General features: G+C 41.6%; 2 protein-coding genes across 2 annotated transcripts in view; both read left to right on the top strand.

The window, feature by feature from the left end:
* The window catches only part of LOC148025825 (uncharacterized), a 30072-nt gene extending 17802 nt beyond the window's left edge, over positions 1–12270 (top strand). Inside the window, exons 2-8 of the mRNA XM_087693076.1 lie at positions 8245–8397; positions 8510–8692; positions 10993–11081; positions 11184–11248; positions 11356–11458; positions 11566–11670; positions 11802–12270. Coding sequence (XP_087549202.1) covers positions 8245–8397; positions 8510–8692; positions 10993–11081; positions 11184–11248; positions 11356–11458; positions 11566–11670; positions 11802–11933 — 830 coding nt within the window. The 3' untranslated portion in view covers positions 11934–12270. The remainder of the gene's footprint in view (positions 1–8244; positions 8398–8509; positions 8693–10992; positions 11082–11183; positions 11249–11355; positions 11459–11565; positions 11671–11801) is intronic.
* On the top strand, positions 8706–10970 carry LOC148025826 (uncharacterized). Its single transcript, XM_087693077.1, has one exon. It carries the CDS (start codon positions 9139–9141, stop codon positions 9766–9768), a length of 630 nt encoding a protein of 209 aa, XP_087549203.1. The 5' UTR covers positions 8706–9138; the 3' UTR covers positions 9769–10970.
* Positions 12271–18881: the final 6611 nt, after the last annotated feature.

The raw sequence follows: 18881 nt of genomic DNA, 5'->3' as shown, positions 1-18881 counted from the left end.
TTGGAAATAAATAGGTTTTGGGGGTGTATTAGAGAGCTCATTAGTTAATAATGCATTTTTGAGCTCAACAACTTGTGTAGGGGCTCTATTCACCATATGTAGCCACCATTTTCAGCATTCTTTCTAGATCATGTCCTAGAGTATGTAGTAATACACTGACTGGGGCTGCAATTTGTATTTTTGCAGTGACTGTAAACAGTGTGAAGGCATTTGGGCTCGTAAAAGATTACTGCGCTTGCAAAAATTTAGTGAGGGGTTAGGGAAACCCTAGAATTTTGCAGGAATCACAGAAATTGCTCTGATTTGACAATACAAAGTACAAGTTGAGTGGCTTTGCACACAGTGTGTGAGAGATGGATGATGTAGACAAATGCAAGCATCAAACCGTGGAAAATGAAATATCTGGGAGATGAATCTGATCAAGAACTAACACAACCGTCCATGGAAGCAATGTTCAACACCCCTTCTAAGAACACACGGTACAAGACGTATGGCCGTAGGGTCCGTGATTGGACCGTCTCCCCAACATTTGACAGGCATGGACCATGAATGAAAATAAATACGAAGAAATTCATCTCATGATTCGCTCTGAACTATGAATTATGAGACAAGAATTGGAGAAAGAAATACGAGAGCAAGTCAAAGCCGAACTGATAGTAAATCAGAGGGCAGAAATGCAAGACATGCAGATAAATATTAAGAATGACTTACAGGCACAAATGCTGTCCGAAATGCACACGCTGAAAACTGAAATGTTGAAAGTGGTAGATGTCTACAAATCTGAAATCTTAGAACTAGGGAAAGAACTGAATACATTTAAGAAAAAAGAAATGAACATTCGAGAAGAACTAAAAAAAGAGAAAGAGGCTTTGAAGGCATGTGCAAGGGAGGTTCACTCATGGGCAGAAGTGGCAAAGACAACACAAAATCTGATAGAAGAAGGCAGCCCATGGATTGAGGTAGTAAAAAAGAATAAGGGAACATCAGTGAACAAGATTGAAGTAATGAATGCTACCTTGGAAGAAGAGACTAGGAGACGGGCTAGGGTTTTAGATGTATGTGTAGTAAGATGGGAGGAGAAGAGCAGTCCACAAGAAGATTCTAAGACACTTGCTGACAAAATTGGGGCTTGAGACGTACCTATCGTCAGTGCTTGGAGAGTGGGGAAAGGGGACTCTAAGTCCAAGGCCCTAATTCTTCACTTTGGGGATATAGAGAAAAAAAAAGGCCTTCCTTTCCAAGAGGAGACCCCTGAAGGGTGAGAAGATTTATTTGGATGAGGACCTTATTCCAACACAAATAACGTATCGCAGAGAACACATGCCCAAGGTATTGGAGGCTCGCAAAGAGGAAAAGTAGGCTGTTTATAGGGAGGGACGAGTCATCATCACTGACAAAAGGACTTCATGATGATACGAGGCCTACAAGATACTTTGGATGTCAATATGGAATTGTAATGGATCCCTACGCTTGGATGTTGGTTGCTTCGAAGATAGCTTCTGAAACATAGATATAGCAATGTACACAGAAACACACTTATAAAGGTAGCCGACTACCAGACGTGCAGGGATACAGGTGGGAAAGTGCATTTCGTCCAGGAGCTAGAAAACCAGGAAGCACTAGGGGTTCTGGAGGTGTGGCCATACTATATCGAGAAGACCTTAAAGGGACAGTGCAAGTAATGAAAAGAGATGATGATGCACGATATTTATGGATTAGGATACATGCAAGAAGACCACGGGATATATTCATCGCAATATGCTACTTTCCTCCTGCAAATTCTACCTATGCCACATGAGATGGATCTCCCTTTGATGTACTTTATGAGGATATCATGAGATATGCTAGCATTGGGGACATATTATTAGTAGGAGATTTCAATGCACGCACTAGAGATAGATAGAGTGACTTTTATATGCATGATAATGCCATGTTCAAAGAGATTGACATAGATGAAATAGGCCTACACAGGAGAGCCTAGGATAAAGAAGTGAGTATCTATGGGACACATCTATTGACTTTGGAAGTGCACATAGACTAGCCATCTTTAATGGTCCGCCACAATGGCCAGGATCTGACAATTTGACATGTTGGAATCACAAAGGAGGGGTAAGTACTGTGGACTACTTGATAGGCTCACCAGCATTGATACCAGACATCCAAAACTTTATGATATTTAAGAGACCAATTGGCATAGCAACAGATCATGCTATTTTGACATTCATGCTCTCTTGTGTATATATGAAACATGAAACACCATGCCTCCCTAAACATCCCAAATACTACTTTACAAAAGACACCTCACACATCTACAGTGGTTCTCTGCAGACCAGTTTACATACATTGGACTTGAGTAGATTGTTGGAAGAATGTACAAGGGATTTAGCAGAGACCATACATGGATTAGCCATGTATGCATTCCCACATACCTTGCCCCGATGTAAATCCACACAATCTACTGCTCCCCAAAATAGCTGGTATGATGATGAGTATAGAGTCACCTGAGCTCGCTTACAGAGAGAAGTGGAGCTAGGCACTCAGACACATCGCCAAGCAAAGACATTCTTCAAACGCCTTGTGCGGAAGAAGAAACGAGACTACTTAGCGAAAGCAGAAGCAGAGATGTATCAGCTATTTTTGGGGCGGAATAGCAAGAGCGCATGGAAGATGTTTCATGAAAGATAGCCCCCCATACCAATTACATCACCAGATGCTTGGCTTGACTATGGGAGACAGCTGTATGACCTACCAAGACAGCCATCTATGTATCCCCCACAAGCTTGTAGACCAACATAGTGGTCTTTCTTCACATGGAAAATGGTTAGGGATGCAATTTATAGATTACCAAATGGGAGGGAACAGGATGAGGATGGACTAGTAGTAGAACATTTCTCACATGCTTGTGACATATTAGTACCCATACTAGCACATATGTTCAATAGAGTAGTATGTGAAGGTTTCCCTATGAGTTGGTCAGACAATATTATAATTCCGCTATTTAAAAGTGGTGATCCCCTGATTCCTAGCAACTACAGGACTATCGTTGATCGGTCATACTTTGGCCAAGATATATGGATCTATATTGGAGCATAAACTCAGTGAATGGGCTGAAATGAAAGGCAAGAGAGCACAAGGACAGACAGGTTTCAAACAAGGATATACCACGCTTGACCATATTCTCACACTTAAGAGCCATTATTGAGGAGGGTCGAGCCCGAGACAAGAGGATCTATTGTTGCTTTGTAGACTTTTGCAAAGCTTTTGATACCGTGCCTCATACACGCATCATGTAGAGATTGCAAGACATTGGAGTACCAGAGGGTATACGATAGGGTGCTATGCATTATATGAGGCAGTGACAGGTCATATACCAGCACTTGGGGGGCTATCAGAGAGGATTGACAATACCATAGGAGTGAAACAAGGATGTCCACTTTCACCCACATTATTTGGTCTATGCATAGATGAAGTGTCTGATTACATAGACCGAGGAGAAGGAGCTGGAGCCAGTCTGGTAGGGGCGTCGATACCAATAATACTGTATGCAAATGATATTGTTCTCATTTTAGATTCACCGGAGGGATTGCAGTGCCATCTTGATGCTTTGCATATCTTTTGTAGAGGTAAAGACCTCACAGTGAACCTTGGGAAGACCAAAACCATGGTTTTCAATACGTCAGCAGCATGGGTGACTATCTCTTTGTACCAGTTCACATTTGGGGGAGACAGTGTGGAGCACGTGAGTAAATATGTCTATTTGGGAGTCACCTTCTCTGGCCCACGATTTTCGTTGAGAGGGGCATCAGAGGCATGTCTGGCATGTGGATATGCATCACTAGGGGCACTCGAGAGTCAATGTGCTCACATACAGTTCCAGGGGCCCCGCACCAAACTCTGGTTGTTTTGACACCCTAGTCACACCTACATTACTATATGGAGCAGAGGTATGGGGTTGCAGCTTGTACCATAGGCATCTTAGCCCACTCATTGATCAGATTGGAGTAGAGAGGGATTATTATGATGGTTGAGATAGCATGGAAAGGCCATTGATCATGATGATAGCATGCATGATTACAAGTAAGCCCTTCACCCCACATCCCATTGTGAGAGCAGAGCCAGGGGCAACACTTATAGTTATGGAGGCACTCTTCAGGGCAGTGACCTTTTGGCACAGACTATGGGAACTTCCATGCCATAGATACTCTAGATTGGCACTAACCTCATCAAGACAACTAGCAGCAGGAGGCGAGAAGAACTGTTGGTTTTCACAGATGGCTATTTGGATGAGGCTACATGGTTTGGATATTGACTGCTGTCTTCCACCTTTGGATTATAGCCTTGACTGCCCTACACGGTCTCTCAGCCGATGAGAGTTGGACCAGGTGATCAAAGCTGATATCTTGAGGATTGAGATAGCAAGGATATGGATCCATCCACCGCTCCCTCTAGGATCGAGGATGGAGCTCTACAAGAGTCATTTCTTGTGTCTCTTTGATGATGGTTTCACTGTTCGGCCAGCATATATGGACACCCATCTCTCCCATAGCGTATGGGTTGCTATCGGACAGATTCGCACCTCCTCACATAGGCTTCAGATGGAGATAGACAAATGGACAAATACCCTAGCAGAGGATAGGACTCGCCAGCTTTGTGGTCGAGAGCCTGAGACAGAGGAGCATTACATATTCAGATGCACAGTATACTATGACATACGAGGACGATACCATTGCCTCTTGAGTCTTCCATGATGGATTTGGACCCCTTCGTCGTGTCATGGAGTACGAGGACTAGAGATGCCTAGGTCTTTTCCTTTTGGAGCTCAAGAGGTGTCGAACTGCACTACTGCGAGATAGGAGGCCAGCACACCCAAAGGGACACATACAAAGAGCAGTGACAGATTTCTTCTATAGAGCTGACCCTACTGACACTACCAGCCTAGCAGAGACAAGAGCCACCCCACTAGACACCTTACAGGCCACACCGTGGAGTCACATTGGATAGAGCCATTTCCCTTCATCAAGCACGATGGCCCCGTCCACCAGGATCACATCTGAGGAGGCCACACCATAGTCGGATTAGAGTCATTATCACAAGACATTGAAGACTCACCACTAGGTATATCAGTGAAGCAGCTAGGGACCGCATCATAGCTGAGATCATGTGCAAATCTTGAGATCAGCGACAACCCATAGTCTCCACCACACTTTCGTACATGGTTCTATCAGATCTGGTTCTCCCTTCCTTTTCTTTTCTATCGATGGAACAACACTACACATGGTTCAACCCTAGTATAGTCCCATCGTATAGTTATTTTCAGTATTGTTTCATAGGCCATCCACTTATTTGTAATGTTATCTTTACCTTACTGATGAGATGACATTAGACATGGATGTACTCTGGATTTTGTCTCATAGGCCACATTGGCCTTATGTAGACGTTAATATATCTTTCTTTCTTTCTTTTTCTTCTGCCTTCTTTCTCTTTGTTGCATTTGGCTTTCATATGTGCAGTCACAATTTCTTCATCCAATGGTGGACTATGGTAGCACTTCGTTGAGTGGTGCTCTTGACAAGGCACAACCTCCTAGCATTCAAGCATCCCTCTCCTAATTCGATTGGCTATTCTATAGGGGCAAACTGCACCAACACCACCCTCCCCACCTTTGAGCCATGGCTAGAGAGTATTAGAGCTGAGTTATGAGCCATAAATTCACGAGGTTTAGAGGTCAGTATTAGAAAGACACTAACCTGAAGAGTCGATGGTCAAGGAAGATGGAAGAGGTATCTGGTTTCCTGCTGCTTAGGCTGGTAAAACAACACACATGACAGGTCCACCAATTTAGTATTTTGGCTCTTGGAGGTTGAGTAGCTTGAAGCAGCCCCCTTCTATTTGAACCTGATGTGACAGTGATGTTGACACAGACTGTTGAAGTGCTAGCGTGAGCTACATTTGATGCGACAATCTCTTGACAAATTGATGTTGATCCATGCATCCTTCTAAAGCAGACACTGCCTGTTTGGCCTGATGAATGATGATTCCTGTCTGGTTTTGCTGCCTTACATTTTGACATCTCCCAGCCCGGTTGCCATCCTCCTCCTTGCACATGGCTGCTTGCATGTCATCTTCTTGCCTGCCCGCCACCTCCCTACATGCCACCACTACTTGTCTGCTTTCTTCGTGCCTGCCACCTCCCTACATGCCACCACTACTTGTCTGCTTTCTTCGTGCCTGCCACCTCCCTACTTGCCACCACTACCTGTCTGCTTTCTTTGTGCCTGCCACCATTTCCCGCCCACCATTGTGCTCGCTTTCTGTGCCCAGCCATTGCCATCGCCCATCACCACTTGCCTGTTCTACCATTACCTTGCCTTGCTCATCACCATTGCTAAACCTCCCAAAACCATCAATCATTGCCTGCCACCTCCCTACTTGCCACCACTACCTGTCTGCTTTCTTTGTGCCTGCGACCGTTTCCTGCCCACCATTGTGCTTGCTTTCTTTTCCCAGCCATTGCCATCGCCCATCACCACTTGCCTGTTCTACCATCACCTTGCCTTGTCCATCACCATTGCTAAACCTCCCAAAACCATCATCCATCATCCCCCCCAACCCCCCAAAACCCACAAATTCACATTCCACTCTTGGTTGGGTCTTCAGCTTCTTCGTTCACCCTCATTGCTTTTGTTTGGTTCCTTGCCCAAGTTGCATCCAATCCCCCAGTTCAGCATAACCTCCCCAACCACCAGAATCACCACAATAGAGCTAGTGTTGAGCTTGACACTAGTTGTCCACATAGTGGTAGTACACACACGGATTAAGGGAATCACATGAGTTTGCAGCCAGTCCACCACCACCAAGGGGCTCTAGTACGGCCCCTTGCACTTCTATGGCCAATGCTTTCTTGTCGATTTGCTCCAGTCCAGACATAGAGCTTGCACTTAGGGGTAGAGTGACGTACTTGAGGCATCTTCTCTGGCCTGCAGATTGATTGGAGTTTGCCCTTCCATTTCCATCTAAGCGTCACATGAGTGCTACCCTCGGAAAAGGGATGCTTCAGGCTTAAGTTCAACTCATTTGAGTAGATGGAGGCTGCATTAGCAACTAGTCCACTTGACGTTAGGTAATCCATGGCATATTTTGATAGATGGATCAAGGTCCGAGACTACTCTTAACTCAGGGATGGCAGGACCTTTGCTAACGTAGTCTTAGAGGGTCCACACCGATATCCATCGATTAAAGTAATTGTGCCCATAGAGTCCCTATATACTCTCCCCATGGCTGTCAACATATCTCCATCCATGGGGGACTTCCTTATCTAGCCAATGCCATATACAGGACTCCCTGACCAGTGTTTCATTTGCAGGATGATTGGACATCTAGCATTGGAATGCTAGAGACAGTGTAATGCTAGACAAAGGAGGAGACAATGCCAGCAACAACAAGAGCACACAGATATGTGACATGGATAGGAGCAATGAGGCCTAGAGCCACAGAGACAGGCAAAGGGACGATGGAGAGTGGCCAGAGACCTCACACTAGCAGCCTGTGTGGTGCCATCTCAGCCTCCTATAACATCTATAGATACTACTCCCGCCACCTAGGAGCCAGAGATTCCATAACCCCAGATAGCGGTAGCTCCTCAGATTGTAGTGATGCAGACCAGAGAGGCAATGACACTGGCAATCCCCTAGGAGGTATGATATATACTCTTTCAGTTTTCTGATCAAGAAAATCTCAAGTGTTGGTCCAACATACAATAGACACTAGGCAATGAGATGTAAGGCATCACCCCTCAAGTTCTACCTTTCTGCACTTATGCAGCAGAATGAAACATGAATTATGCAGCGGAAAACTTGAGTTTAGTCGATTGCCGATCATGTCAGGGAAACAGATCAATATTTCACCACAGATCATTCTAGGTCACTTTTGTTGGTTCTGCATCATGCATGATGTTTTAACATTCTCAATGTTTGGAAGGTGGGTTGATCACCAGAATTGTAACAACTTACTTTTATTTCTGCTTGGAGATGAGCATTCTTGCATTTTTGATGCTTAAACAGACATGCTTGTCATTTTTTCCATCAGAAGTTATTTTCTTCATTGCCATTCATATTTTCTTTCTGGATTGAGTTTATTAGTTAATACATAGGACTACATGCAAGCATGCAATATAAATCTGGGGGATTGAGCTAGGAGGCAAAAACTCATAAATATGTTTACTGCTCTTCCTTTTTAAACATGCAGGGTTCAAGTGGGATAGGCTGTGGATGGTTGTCAATTTGAAGGGGCGCATGTTGACACAGAGGGTAGAACCAAGGCTTGCACTTGTAGAAGTGTCTTTACCAGAAGAGGTTCTGGAGGGGGAATGGGGATCCTTGCCTCCACAATCAGCTCTATGTAGGTGAAGCTGCATTGCTGCATAAGGTCTGCTTGGTATTGTATTTCAAAAACAGAAACTGATGGGTGTGTTGTTTTTTATGTTTTTTGGTAACTTGCTCTGTTATGGTAGGTGTGAAGGCACCAGGAATGGAACTCCTTCAAGTCCCATTAGTTACACCAACACATTATAATATGGTAGAAAATGCTTCAGTTTGGAATTGGGCAGGCTCAGCCATAGATGAAGGTCCTGATGCAGCAGAGTGGTTCACCAAATATTTGGGGAAGCCATGCAAACTTGTACGCTTTGACACAGGCAAGTATGCATTGGAATTTGGCATGCGGGTAGTTGGGTGCGTGTGCTGTACATAGATATGCATTCTTGCATCTGCAGCTTGTGTGTGAAGGTTGAAGGTCATGTAAGTAATCTTAATTTGCAAGTGTGTTTTTGTTATTCTGTATGGACATTTTAGGTGTGTTAAACAACTCTAGAGGATATGGGAGGTGACTAGCTCTTTCAGTGATGCACTGTGTGAAATGTATTTAGCACGATTCTCAGTTTTCATAAACCCTTTGTGGTCAGAAGCATGATAGTAGTACTCCCTCTGTGAATCTCGTTTGTCATAGCGTGAGATTTTAACCAAGGTTATATAGGCAGAGACTGATTGCTAGAGAATTTGCCATATGAGATAACATTGAAAGCTTTAGTCCTTTCAGCAAGGGGCATTTTGTTGGAAATGTGGTGGGTCATAGGCAGGGCAGATGGCTGTCACAAAGGTGGGCTGTACGAACAGAAATATAGCAATGGACAACCTGGGTGGTGGGCAGTGCATGGATGGGCAGCAGACATACTGTTGGGCAGCAAGTAGTTGGACTGCCTCATGGCAGTCAGTCTGCAGCCAGTCAGCCTGCAAGTTTGGCCAACCTGGTTATTTCTCTCCCCCATTTTCTGCCTATTTAGGTGTACCCCAGGCAATGCGGTTATCATCCTTGTATTCTGATATGTTAGAGAGCGAGGCTCCAACTGAGTGCACACACAGCATTAATCAAGTGCAGCGAGGGCTACTAGACAAAATCACAAAACTTGAGAGTGAAGCCGAAGAATGGAGGAATGAGAAGGCAGCCATGCTAACGGAAATCCAGCTTCTGAAAGAGGAGATCGCAACACTGAAGAGCAGCGGACGAGAGGAAGGAGAGATCCAAGAGGACACGATCACTGCCATAAAGGAGGAAATCTCCAAAGCGGTGGCTGTTAAGCTTGAGGCAATGCAACAAGGGTGGGTAGAGGTAGTGAAGAACATAAAAAAAGAGGTGGGAAAAGTCAATCAAAAGGAGGAGGTACACATTGTGAATGCCACATTAGAAGAAGAGAGGATGAGACAAGCAACGTGACTAAATGTGCGGGTAAATGACATATCCGACAGAGAGGGCTCGTTGCCGAAGGAGGATGGTAAGACTCTGTGCATATGCCTCGGTTACAAAGAGGAAGAAGCACTCCCCTTGACAAAAGCTTGGAGAGTTGGGAAGGACCCACAAAAGCGCACACTCATCTTGAAGTTTCAAGATCAAATGGAGAGGATGGCCTTTATGAGGAAGAAAGCTGTACTACGTGGACTTCTAGGGGATCCTATCTACCTTGACGATGACCTTATCAAGATGTAGGTGGAACGTAGGCGCGCAAACATGTCCAAAATAATCCAAGCTAGGAAGGAGGGCAAGAACGGAGTGTATAGAGATGGCTGAGTTATCATTGATGGTGAGGTAGTCAAATAGGGATGCGTGGCCTATGAGACACTTTTGAGATATGGATGACTATATGGAACTGTAATAGCTCATTATGGATACTCCCAGGGAGGATGGAGGACCATGAGCTGATTTTGGTCATAGAGACACATGTCCCGAGAGGGGATTGCCCAGAGTATAGGGATATTTATGGGAGTCCACATACAGGAGTTGCACGAGACATTAAATCACCACTCAAGGATTAGGAGGAGTGGCGGTACTGATCTGGCAAGATCTACAGGATAGAGCCCACATTGTGGCATGAGATCCGGACGCGCGATACATGTGGATCATGAAAGAGATTTCCCACAACGAGATGCTATATATTATCCTCTGTTACTTTCCCCCACGGGGGTTGAGATATGCCATCAGGGAGGCCTAGTAGTAGTAGGAGGGATGGAGAAGGAGATTCCCCTTTCACAGACTTATCAGATGAGATTGTACACTATTCCAGACAAGGAGAGATTCTCCTAGTAGGAGATTTTAATACTGAGACACAGAGTAGACAATGTGACATATATGATTTTGAGGATCCAAGGAGGCTACAGGTGATGGATATAGAGGAGGCAGGCACATGTAGGATATCCACTGATACTGGAGGGGATAGTACTCGCTATGACTAGTACTTACTAGAGCTAGGATTGCGACACCATCTCATCAATTACAAGGGGATGAAGAAATGGCATGGAAGTATGCATCTACAGAGTACTCGCCTGACCTGCTTGCAACTTTCTTGGAATTTACTCAATGTCTTTACAATTATGCAGTCCATTGAGTTCCCAGTGAAGTTCAGAATATTGTTGCTCAAGTGTTTTTTGGTTTCATTTCTGGCAGATAGCATGGCAAGGTCAACTGATCCTGCCTATGCCACTGGGTTTAAGACTGCTTTCCCAGATGGTTACCCTTTTCTTCTCATATCACAGGTATATTCATCATAGAAGGATGGAAACTGCTTATTGCACTGCAAGCCTTCAATTATGACAGCTTTCACTTGTATATTGAGTACAACTATGATACTTGTGCAGGCCTCTCTTGATTCTTTGAATGAACATCTGCCAAACCCACTGCCAATCAATCGGTTTAGGCCAAAGTATGCCTTCATTCAGCAGTCTATTTGCTCACAGCTTGACTTGTCATGCATGTTTATTGCATATTGTCATTTGGTTGACATTAATGCAGAACTGCCAATGTTTACAGTATACTTGTGCAGGGGTGCAAACCATTTGCTGAAGACTATTGGCAGACACTCACAATATCTAATCTCACATTTCACGGAGTGAAGCTATGCTCTCGTTGCAAGGTGTGTGACTAGTGTTATCTCTTTTGCTTGCGGGGTCCTTGAGGTAAACAGTGCTGTTGCAATGTTTGATAACTATTGCAATGGTGCAATTTCTTTTTGCTTCTTAGGTTACCACAATAGACCAGGAAACTGCAGAAGAGGGACCAGAGCCTCTCAAGACGATGCAATCCTTCCGCAGTGGGAGAGTTTTGGCACTTCCAAAGAGAACTCAGGTATGGTGGAGACATTACAGACCTATCTTTCGAAGAGGCAGTATCTTGACCTGTGTAGATTCAAAATTGTTGCTTGCCCATCTAGCAACTGGATTTTGTATTGATCTCTCCCTTTTCATAACCTCTTTCAGGTGTTTTTTGGTCAAAATCTGGTTTGTGAGCAATGCCTCAATCTTGATCATCCAGAAGTTGCCTCAATCAGTGTAGGGGATGCCATAAATGTCCTGAATGAAACAACCCTAACGTCAGAAGTAAGGGTGTAACCAACTTGGGGGATGTAACCGTGTTGCCAGTTAGAGCTGAGGCCGTTGACATTATTGGAGTATTTGAATGTAAACCGAAAGACTCTAAAGGCTCCCATGTAAAATATCTGACATCAAGTACTTTGAAGCGTTTGCATTCAAACAAAGAATAACTAGGACTAAACAAAGAGGCCTCTCGAGGGTGAGCCTTAAAAGGGCTATCACAAAGATAGAGTACCAATAGAGGGGTAGCAAGGGGATAATGAGAGGTTAAACAAGGGATTGTGATATTTTCATCAAGGAGGTTATGAATTTAAACAAGTGTGCATGGGCATTGCCCTTTTATTAAACTTGTTTGCTTGCTTTTGCTTGTTTAGTTCATTGCTCTTGATTCTTGATATTCGTTAGTCAATTTGCATTGTGTTTTGCCTTGTAGTGGTATTATTGTTGTTATTATTTGTGTATTGGATATTTCTCCATATATGGTCATTGTGTAGGAGGTTCTTGTTTGTTTACTAGATCAACTTTGTCAACAGTAAGGTCATTTTCATATATATAGATAGTATTATGTGGTTTAGGTACTTCTTGCAAAGCTTTGATATTCAACATCAACAGATTGTGGGAATGAGCTTTAGCACCGTAGGAAGTGAAGGATGATCTAGAATGGTTGTGACATTTGAAGTATAACCACCATGCACACACATTTGCAAACACATGCATGCACACAAATGGGAAGTTCAGGGCAACATCTTGTTGGAGAATGTAGTTATTAGTGCATCCCTATGACCTCTTGATCATTGCGTACAATTTGTATATTACATGAGCACTAAAAGCAACATTTAGCATTAGTTCATTGTCTCTCAAATTAGGCAACAATCACCACAACCACAAGAACACTAGGTGCATGGATTTTAATGTTGCATTGATTATATGCTTTGATGCTTATATTGCTTGGCTACCTCAATGAAATTAACAATTGTATGCCAAGACTTTTTGTAAATATCACAAGATTGATCTACAAGAAGACCACCAAAATAATGGTGTGTATTCCATGAACAAATAGAAACCAACACTCAAAAGAAACAAATAAGACTATGAGAGAGAGACTATAGAGTTAAGGGTAATACAAATATGGAGCCTCAAACCTTTGTCTCTAGGTCTTGGGAAAGCGTTGTTGGAGATTGATGTTGGAGCGTGTCATACTCAAGCCAAACCTTGTAAGCACCAAGAGTCCACTAGTGACTCTAATATTGTAGATAAGGGTGGTAAAAAATATAGTTGTCACGGTTACAATAGATTTGATAAGGTAGGTGATGATGTCAGCACTTCGTTTGATGGTGGGAGATTGTATGAAGAACTAGGTGGCTTTTATTAGCTCTATAAAATGTAGGTGGAAAAGTGTAGATGATTGATTGAATGAGTCAACAATAGTAGATGTCATCTAGATCAACAAAACATAGCTATGGGAGTGCCTCACAATCGATCAATTGCAACAAAATTGATGCCACTAGGGTATCGTTCAGTTGTAATCTTTGGATAAGCTCGTGTTATAGGTTTTGGATATCAAAAGATTGATGTGGCAACATTTGTGTGTAGATCCTCCACTTAGGGTGATTTCCTCTAGATAGGTAGTAGGTCGAGATGGATTTTCAACAACTTTGGATGGGGTGTAAGTGAGTGTGAGGGTATAAAGTTGATGGATGAGGGTTGTGTAATAAACAAGGATGAGAATGCACACAAACTTGACTCTATTTATGATGGATTTTGTTACATTTCTCCTAATGTTTATTGATGGACATTTATTTTTTGTTACTAGCATTATATGCTTTTGGAATTGGTTTTAAGGAAGACTAATTAGGGATTAATATACCATAATTAAATATTTGTGATAACCCTAATATTAGTGGCACAATACCCCCTCTTGCCCCAAAGGACTATACCTGAGGTGGTAAGTAAGTTGGAACTTCAAGCTCTCTTATGCCTCAAAGGTCCCATCCTAGAGAAACCAAGGCATTGGACCAAGGGTACCTTGATGGGCTACACAAGGGCCGACCATAATCCTAGAGCCAATTGATATCTTCTTTTAAATAGCCCACTTTAATGGGTCTTACATCTTACTTTTTCTTTTCGTTAGATGCTTATGAATGAACAAAGACTTGGGATTTTAACATCTACCATAGAAACAATTGTTGCATGGCAAGGATGGGATTTTACATCCACCATTAAAACAATTGTCACAAGGCCAAAAGAAAGTTGTAGTGGCAATTGCCATGGTAGATCTCCTTAATAATGATTATGCAACGGATATGGTGGATTTAAGTTGATTCCTCCTTTGACAAGGTAAAGGGGAGATAGGCTTACACAATGCAAATGGTTTGCATGTTGATGCAAGGGGTAATGCAAATCATTATGCTCAAATACAATGCTATGTACAATGTAGTGGTACCACTTGAGTAGGGCCCTCATTGGAGAAATTTTCATTTGCCCAAGTGTATTGTTACAAGCATGATCATCAAGGCCTATATGAAAAACGATATAGATTCATGAAGACATCTATATAATGACTAGGATCTTCTAAGCATTAAGGAAAGGATATTGCTTCCCTCTCATCATGGATAGTGGAAGGAGAACCACCCAGTCTCTTGAAGAGGAGAGGAGAAGCATTTGATGATGAAGAGTGAAGTATGTGTCCCTATGAAGTAATCACCGTGTCTCTCGAAGGAAAGAGAAGCAACATTCAATGATGAAGAGTGAAGTATGTGTCTCTCTATAAATGTATGAAATGTATTGGCCTCCATGGTAGTCCTAAGGAAGACTACAATTGGGCCTTGGGAGGGGAAGCCTCCATGCTAGTCCGAAGGTGTGAAGCTCAACCAAAGAGCAATCAATATAGGAGTGCTGAACTATCCAAGTTTCCTCTCGAATAAAAGATGATAGATCCGTGTAGTTGTTAGTCTCTAATTGAAACATAAGGCGTATGAATAAGTACTACATGAGACTGTAGGCATATATTCTCTACATTGATCAATATGATGTAGTGCTTTAGTGTTCGATAAATTGTTCCTACTAAAAGGTAGACACGCTAAATATATAATATAGTAAGAGTAAGAGTGTGCAATGAAAAAGTGAATACAAACATGAGTGAGCCCTATAAGAATCTATGAATATGCAAGTGAGGAGGGGTACTATTTTGATTATCTATCCCTCACTAATGGCTCAATGCAGCTTTCACCTAGATGACTCATACTACAAGATCCAAACCATCTAGTGATCTTGTTACTCTTGGCTAAGAATGAAAAAAAGCAAGAGAGGCTCAAGAAGCCATTGTGGTGGACTTGCCTACAAACTACTCTTATTGTGTCTAGCCAACAAATGTTGCTCCAAAAGTTCCACAATTCTGCCATGCACTCCTTTGAAGCAACAAAGCCACCAATTCCTATGGGTGGGACAATTCTTGGACTCAAAAAATATAGATACATATACAATTTGAGTTATATTGGATCCTTAAATTTGACAATTTTCTTGCTATTTTTTTGGCTTTCTCCTTGGTCTCTTTTGGCTATTTCTAGCAACTGGCCTTGGCTAGTTATTTTTGGTAACTTTTGAATATGGTGCTTTTGGTAACTTATGGTGCCTTTCATATCGTCTTTAACACTTTTAACTATAGTAGTTGCTACTTCAATAGTTTTTATTTTTAGATACTTTTATTTTTCGCAATTACTCAAGCTAATTAACATTGACTTTAAAGAAGAAATCATTGAAGTGTTTAAGATGTAGTCATTAGTCATTATAGGTAGTGAGATTCTTGTTTCTCTTGACATGCACGAAAAGCAACAACTATTTTGGGGCTACATTTAAAAAAAACTTGATTTTGAGGTTGCTTTGTTGCCTTTTTCAATGATGAGATTGAGTTTCTAGTGAGGAAAATGAAGCGTGGCAAAACTTAAGGACTTGATGGGTTGCTAGTTGAGATTTTCTTAGAATTATGGGATCTTTCTATTGTATATTTATGTAGGCTTATTAATCACTTTCAAAGAACATGGAAACAATGCATAATAAACTCACAAAATTATTATCCAAGCCATTTTTATACTAAATGTGTCAAAATGTTAGGGGTTCAAATCAATGTTTTGTAATGTGGTTAAAGCCGTGTCTATGAATACTTTTGCTATCATGGCTATCACACTAGTGAATTTAGGCTAAATAGGTCAATTAGAAAGGGATGTCCTTTAGCTCACCTCTTTTTTTTGCTCTTGAGAGACTCAACCTCTTTTATGCAACATTGACTACATAATTTAAAGCATAGTATCAAATTGTTGCCTTTGCTTGATGGTAGTTCCTTCTGCTCTAGCTTTCTCTAGATAATACTTAGTGTTGTGGAGAATGATTGTGATTCAATCTAAGAGCTTGTGATTGATGAATGCTTTGTTGAAGTGTTTAGGTTTTTGGTGAGTAGAGAAAACATTGAGGTGTTTTTGCTTAGAAGGGTGATACTCTAGACTAGTAAACTTGGATATGGAAAAAGTAAGAAACACATTGTTTTTAGATTAGGAAACTTGGATACGAGAAAATTAAGAAAAGTGTTGTTTTTAGGAAATTAAGAAGAGCATTGTTTTTAGATGAGTAAACTTGGATATGAGGAAATTAAGAAAGGCATTGTTTTTAGATATTTGAAATGCCCTCCTAAGATTGGTATCATCATGAGATTGGTATTTGACTAGATGCTAGAGAATCTCAAAACAAAGCTTAAGAAATGGGGCTTGTAAATCTAGCTTAGCTAGGGAGTTAAGAGTGTTATCAAACATGCTCTAACACAATTTATGGCTTTTGTTGGTATGGTTTTTCCATTTCATCAAAGCTAAAGAATTGGGATAATTAAAGAAATTTTTTTGGTCTTATGGCTATAAGACTCAATGGGATGCTATTTCATGGGGTCTTTTAATTGCTTCTACGGAGGGAGAGTTTGCGTTCATCCTCTTAGTGCGTATTAGTGTTGGTTGGTTGAGTTTGACTTGGAAATATGCTTTGTTTTGTAAACATGTTGAGTTTAAAATCGAACAATCTTTTATGGCTTAACATCTAATTGTTTATTGGAAGAAGGTAACAAGGAGTTTAGTAACCTTGATAGAGGTGACTCCTGGCTAAACTATATTATATAGTCTAAGCTGTGCATGTGTGGGAGCCTTTGCTCGATTGCCAAGACCCAAGGATCGCTTATTGCTCAAGCGTTTCAAGTCAAATGCTAATGGCTACCTCTTCGATAGCCATACACACTCTCAAGCCTATGAATGTAGTGAGCTTACCTTGATACCCAAATGAGTAGCCTCCTCTCTAGAGTACTGAGGTAGCTCCATGATCCAAGATGCAAGCTCAAGCCTCTACCTTCAAGCTCCATCCTCTATAGCCACACGTGCGAGACAAGAGAAGAGAAGAAGAGAGGAGAAGATGGAGAGCTTCTCCACCACGATCACTCACCCTCACACACTCACTCCCTCGCACTCACACTCCCTCTCTCAAGCACAAGCAAGGAGAAGAGAATAAGAGAAGCACAAAGCTACTTTAGCCACACACCAAGAATGAGCTTTTTTATTTACTTTTTGGCTTTTATACATGCCCTCATCCCCTTGGGCACCCATTCCTTTTTTAACATGACCGTCGTCAATCTTGCTAAGGTCCTCTTTGCCCATTCCCTTCTATTTACGTTATGTCTTCACCTATGCTTGTCTACTCTTTACAACTTGCGCAAGAGGGAGCTTGGCGCTCTTTTACAAAAAATTGGGGGTGCCTTTGCATTTTAAAATGCAGATTTGCCTTTGCCTCACGACTTTTAAGGTTGCCCTTGCACTTTTGGCCTTTTTCTCTCTTATCCTTCTGTTAGGCCTTTTCTTGAATTTTCTTTTACTTTTTTTTTAATTCGTCTTGCACTAGGGTTAACATTGGGGCTAACATGTAAAGAAGGGTCTACTCATGCAATTGTTAAAGCCTGTGTTATCTCTTAAAATCTATTAAAAGGACTTATGGGGTTGGCAAAATATTTGGAATGCCAACAACTTAAAATTGGAGGTTTTGAAAGCTATTAAATGAGATTTCATCTTCATAGTGCAAAGAGAAGAGGCCTTGTCAAAGAAGAAGGAAGCTTGGCCGACTTCAACTATTGAGAAGAAGCATCATTAGTTTAAATAGTTGGAAGAGCACCAGAAAGAAACCTATTGAGAAAATGAAAATGGGGAGGCTTGCAAGCTTAATTACAACAAAAGACAATTCTCATAAAAGACTAGAAAGATTAATAATGTTGCAACCAAAAGAGGTAGAACATGGAATCTATACAAGCTTGATGCTTATGTAACTTCTCTTGAACAAGTTATGATTGCAAGTGGTGAAAGCATGCCTTTAGTTGATTTATGGCACAAAAGATTAGTTCATTTTGGATTCAACTCAATGCTCGAGATGCCAAGGAAAGATATCATTCAACAATTTCCTTAAATACTTCAAAACGTTAGAAAAGTATGTGGATCATGTGTTATGGCAATGCCTCATATTTACATAGCCCTTTCAAAGATCTATTATAAGCACAACTAGCCCTCTCTAACTCATTCATTTAGATAATCATACAACATTCTAAAAGCACCAATGGAGTTATCCACTTTGTGACTTTTATTGATAAATATATTATATATTGTTGGATATACCTCATCAAAAGCAAAGGTGAACAATTGGACAAGTTCAAGGAGTTCATGTTTATGGTGAGAACTAGTTAGGCAAGAGGATCAAAACTCTTAGTTTAGATAATGGAGGTGAGTATATTTCAAATGCATTTTGGAATTTCTAATGAAATGGTATTAACATGCAATTCACATATCTAACCACACCCAAGCAAAATGGTATTAAAGAAATAAATAACACGACACTTGTGAAGTGTACCAAAGCTATGCATGTGGAAAAGTCCCTTCTTAATATGTATCGGGCTCA

Source organism: Lygodium microphyllum, chromosome 14, assembly GCF_053477565.2.
Source record: "Lygodium microphyllum isolate KBCC chromosome 14, Lygodium_microphyllum_v1.1.10, whole genome shotgun sequence".
NCBI classification, from domain to species: Eukaryota; Viridiplantae; Streptophyta; class Polypodiopsida; order Schizaeales; family Lygodiaceae; genus Lygodium; species Lygodium microphyllum.
Note: the sequence above shows the minus strand (reverse complement) of the source record. Positions and strands in the feature narration are given on the sequence as shown.

Coding starts and splice junctions, on each gene's coding strand:
- LOC148025826 (XM_087693077.1), top strand. CDS start 9,139: ATGGCTGTCACAAAGGTGGGCTGTACGAACAGAAATATAGCAATGGAC.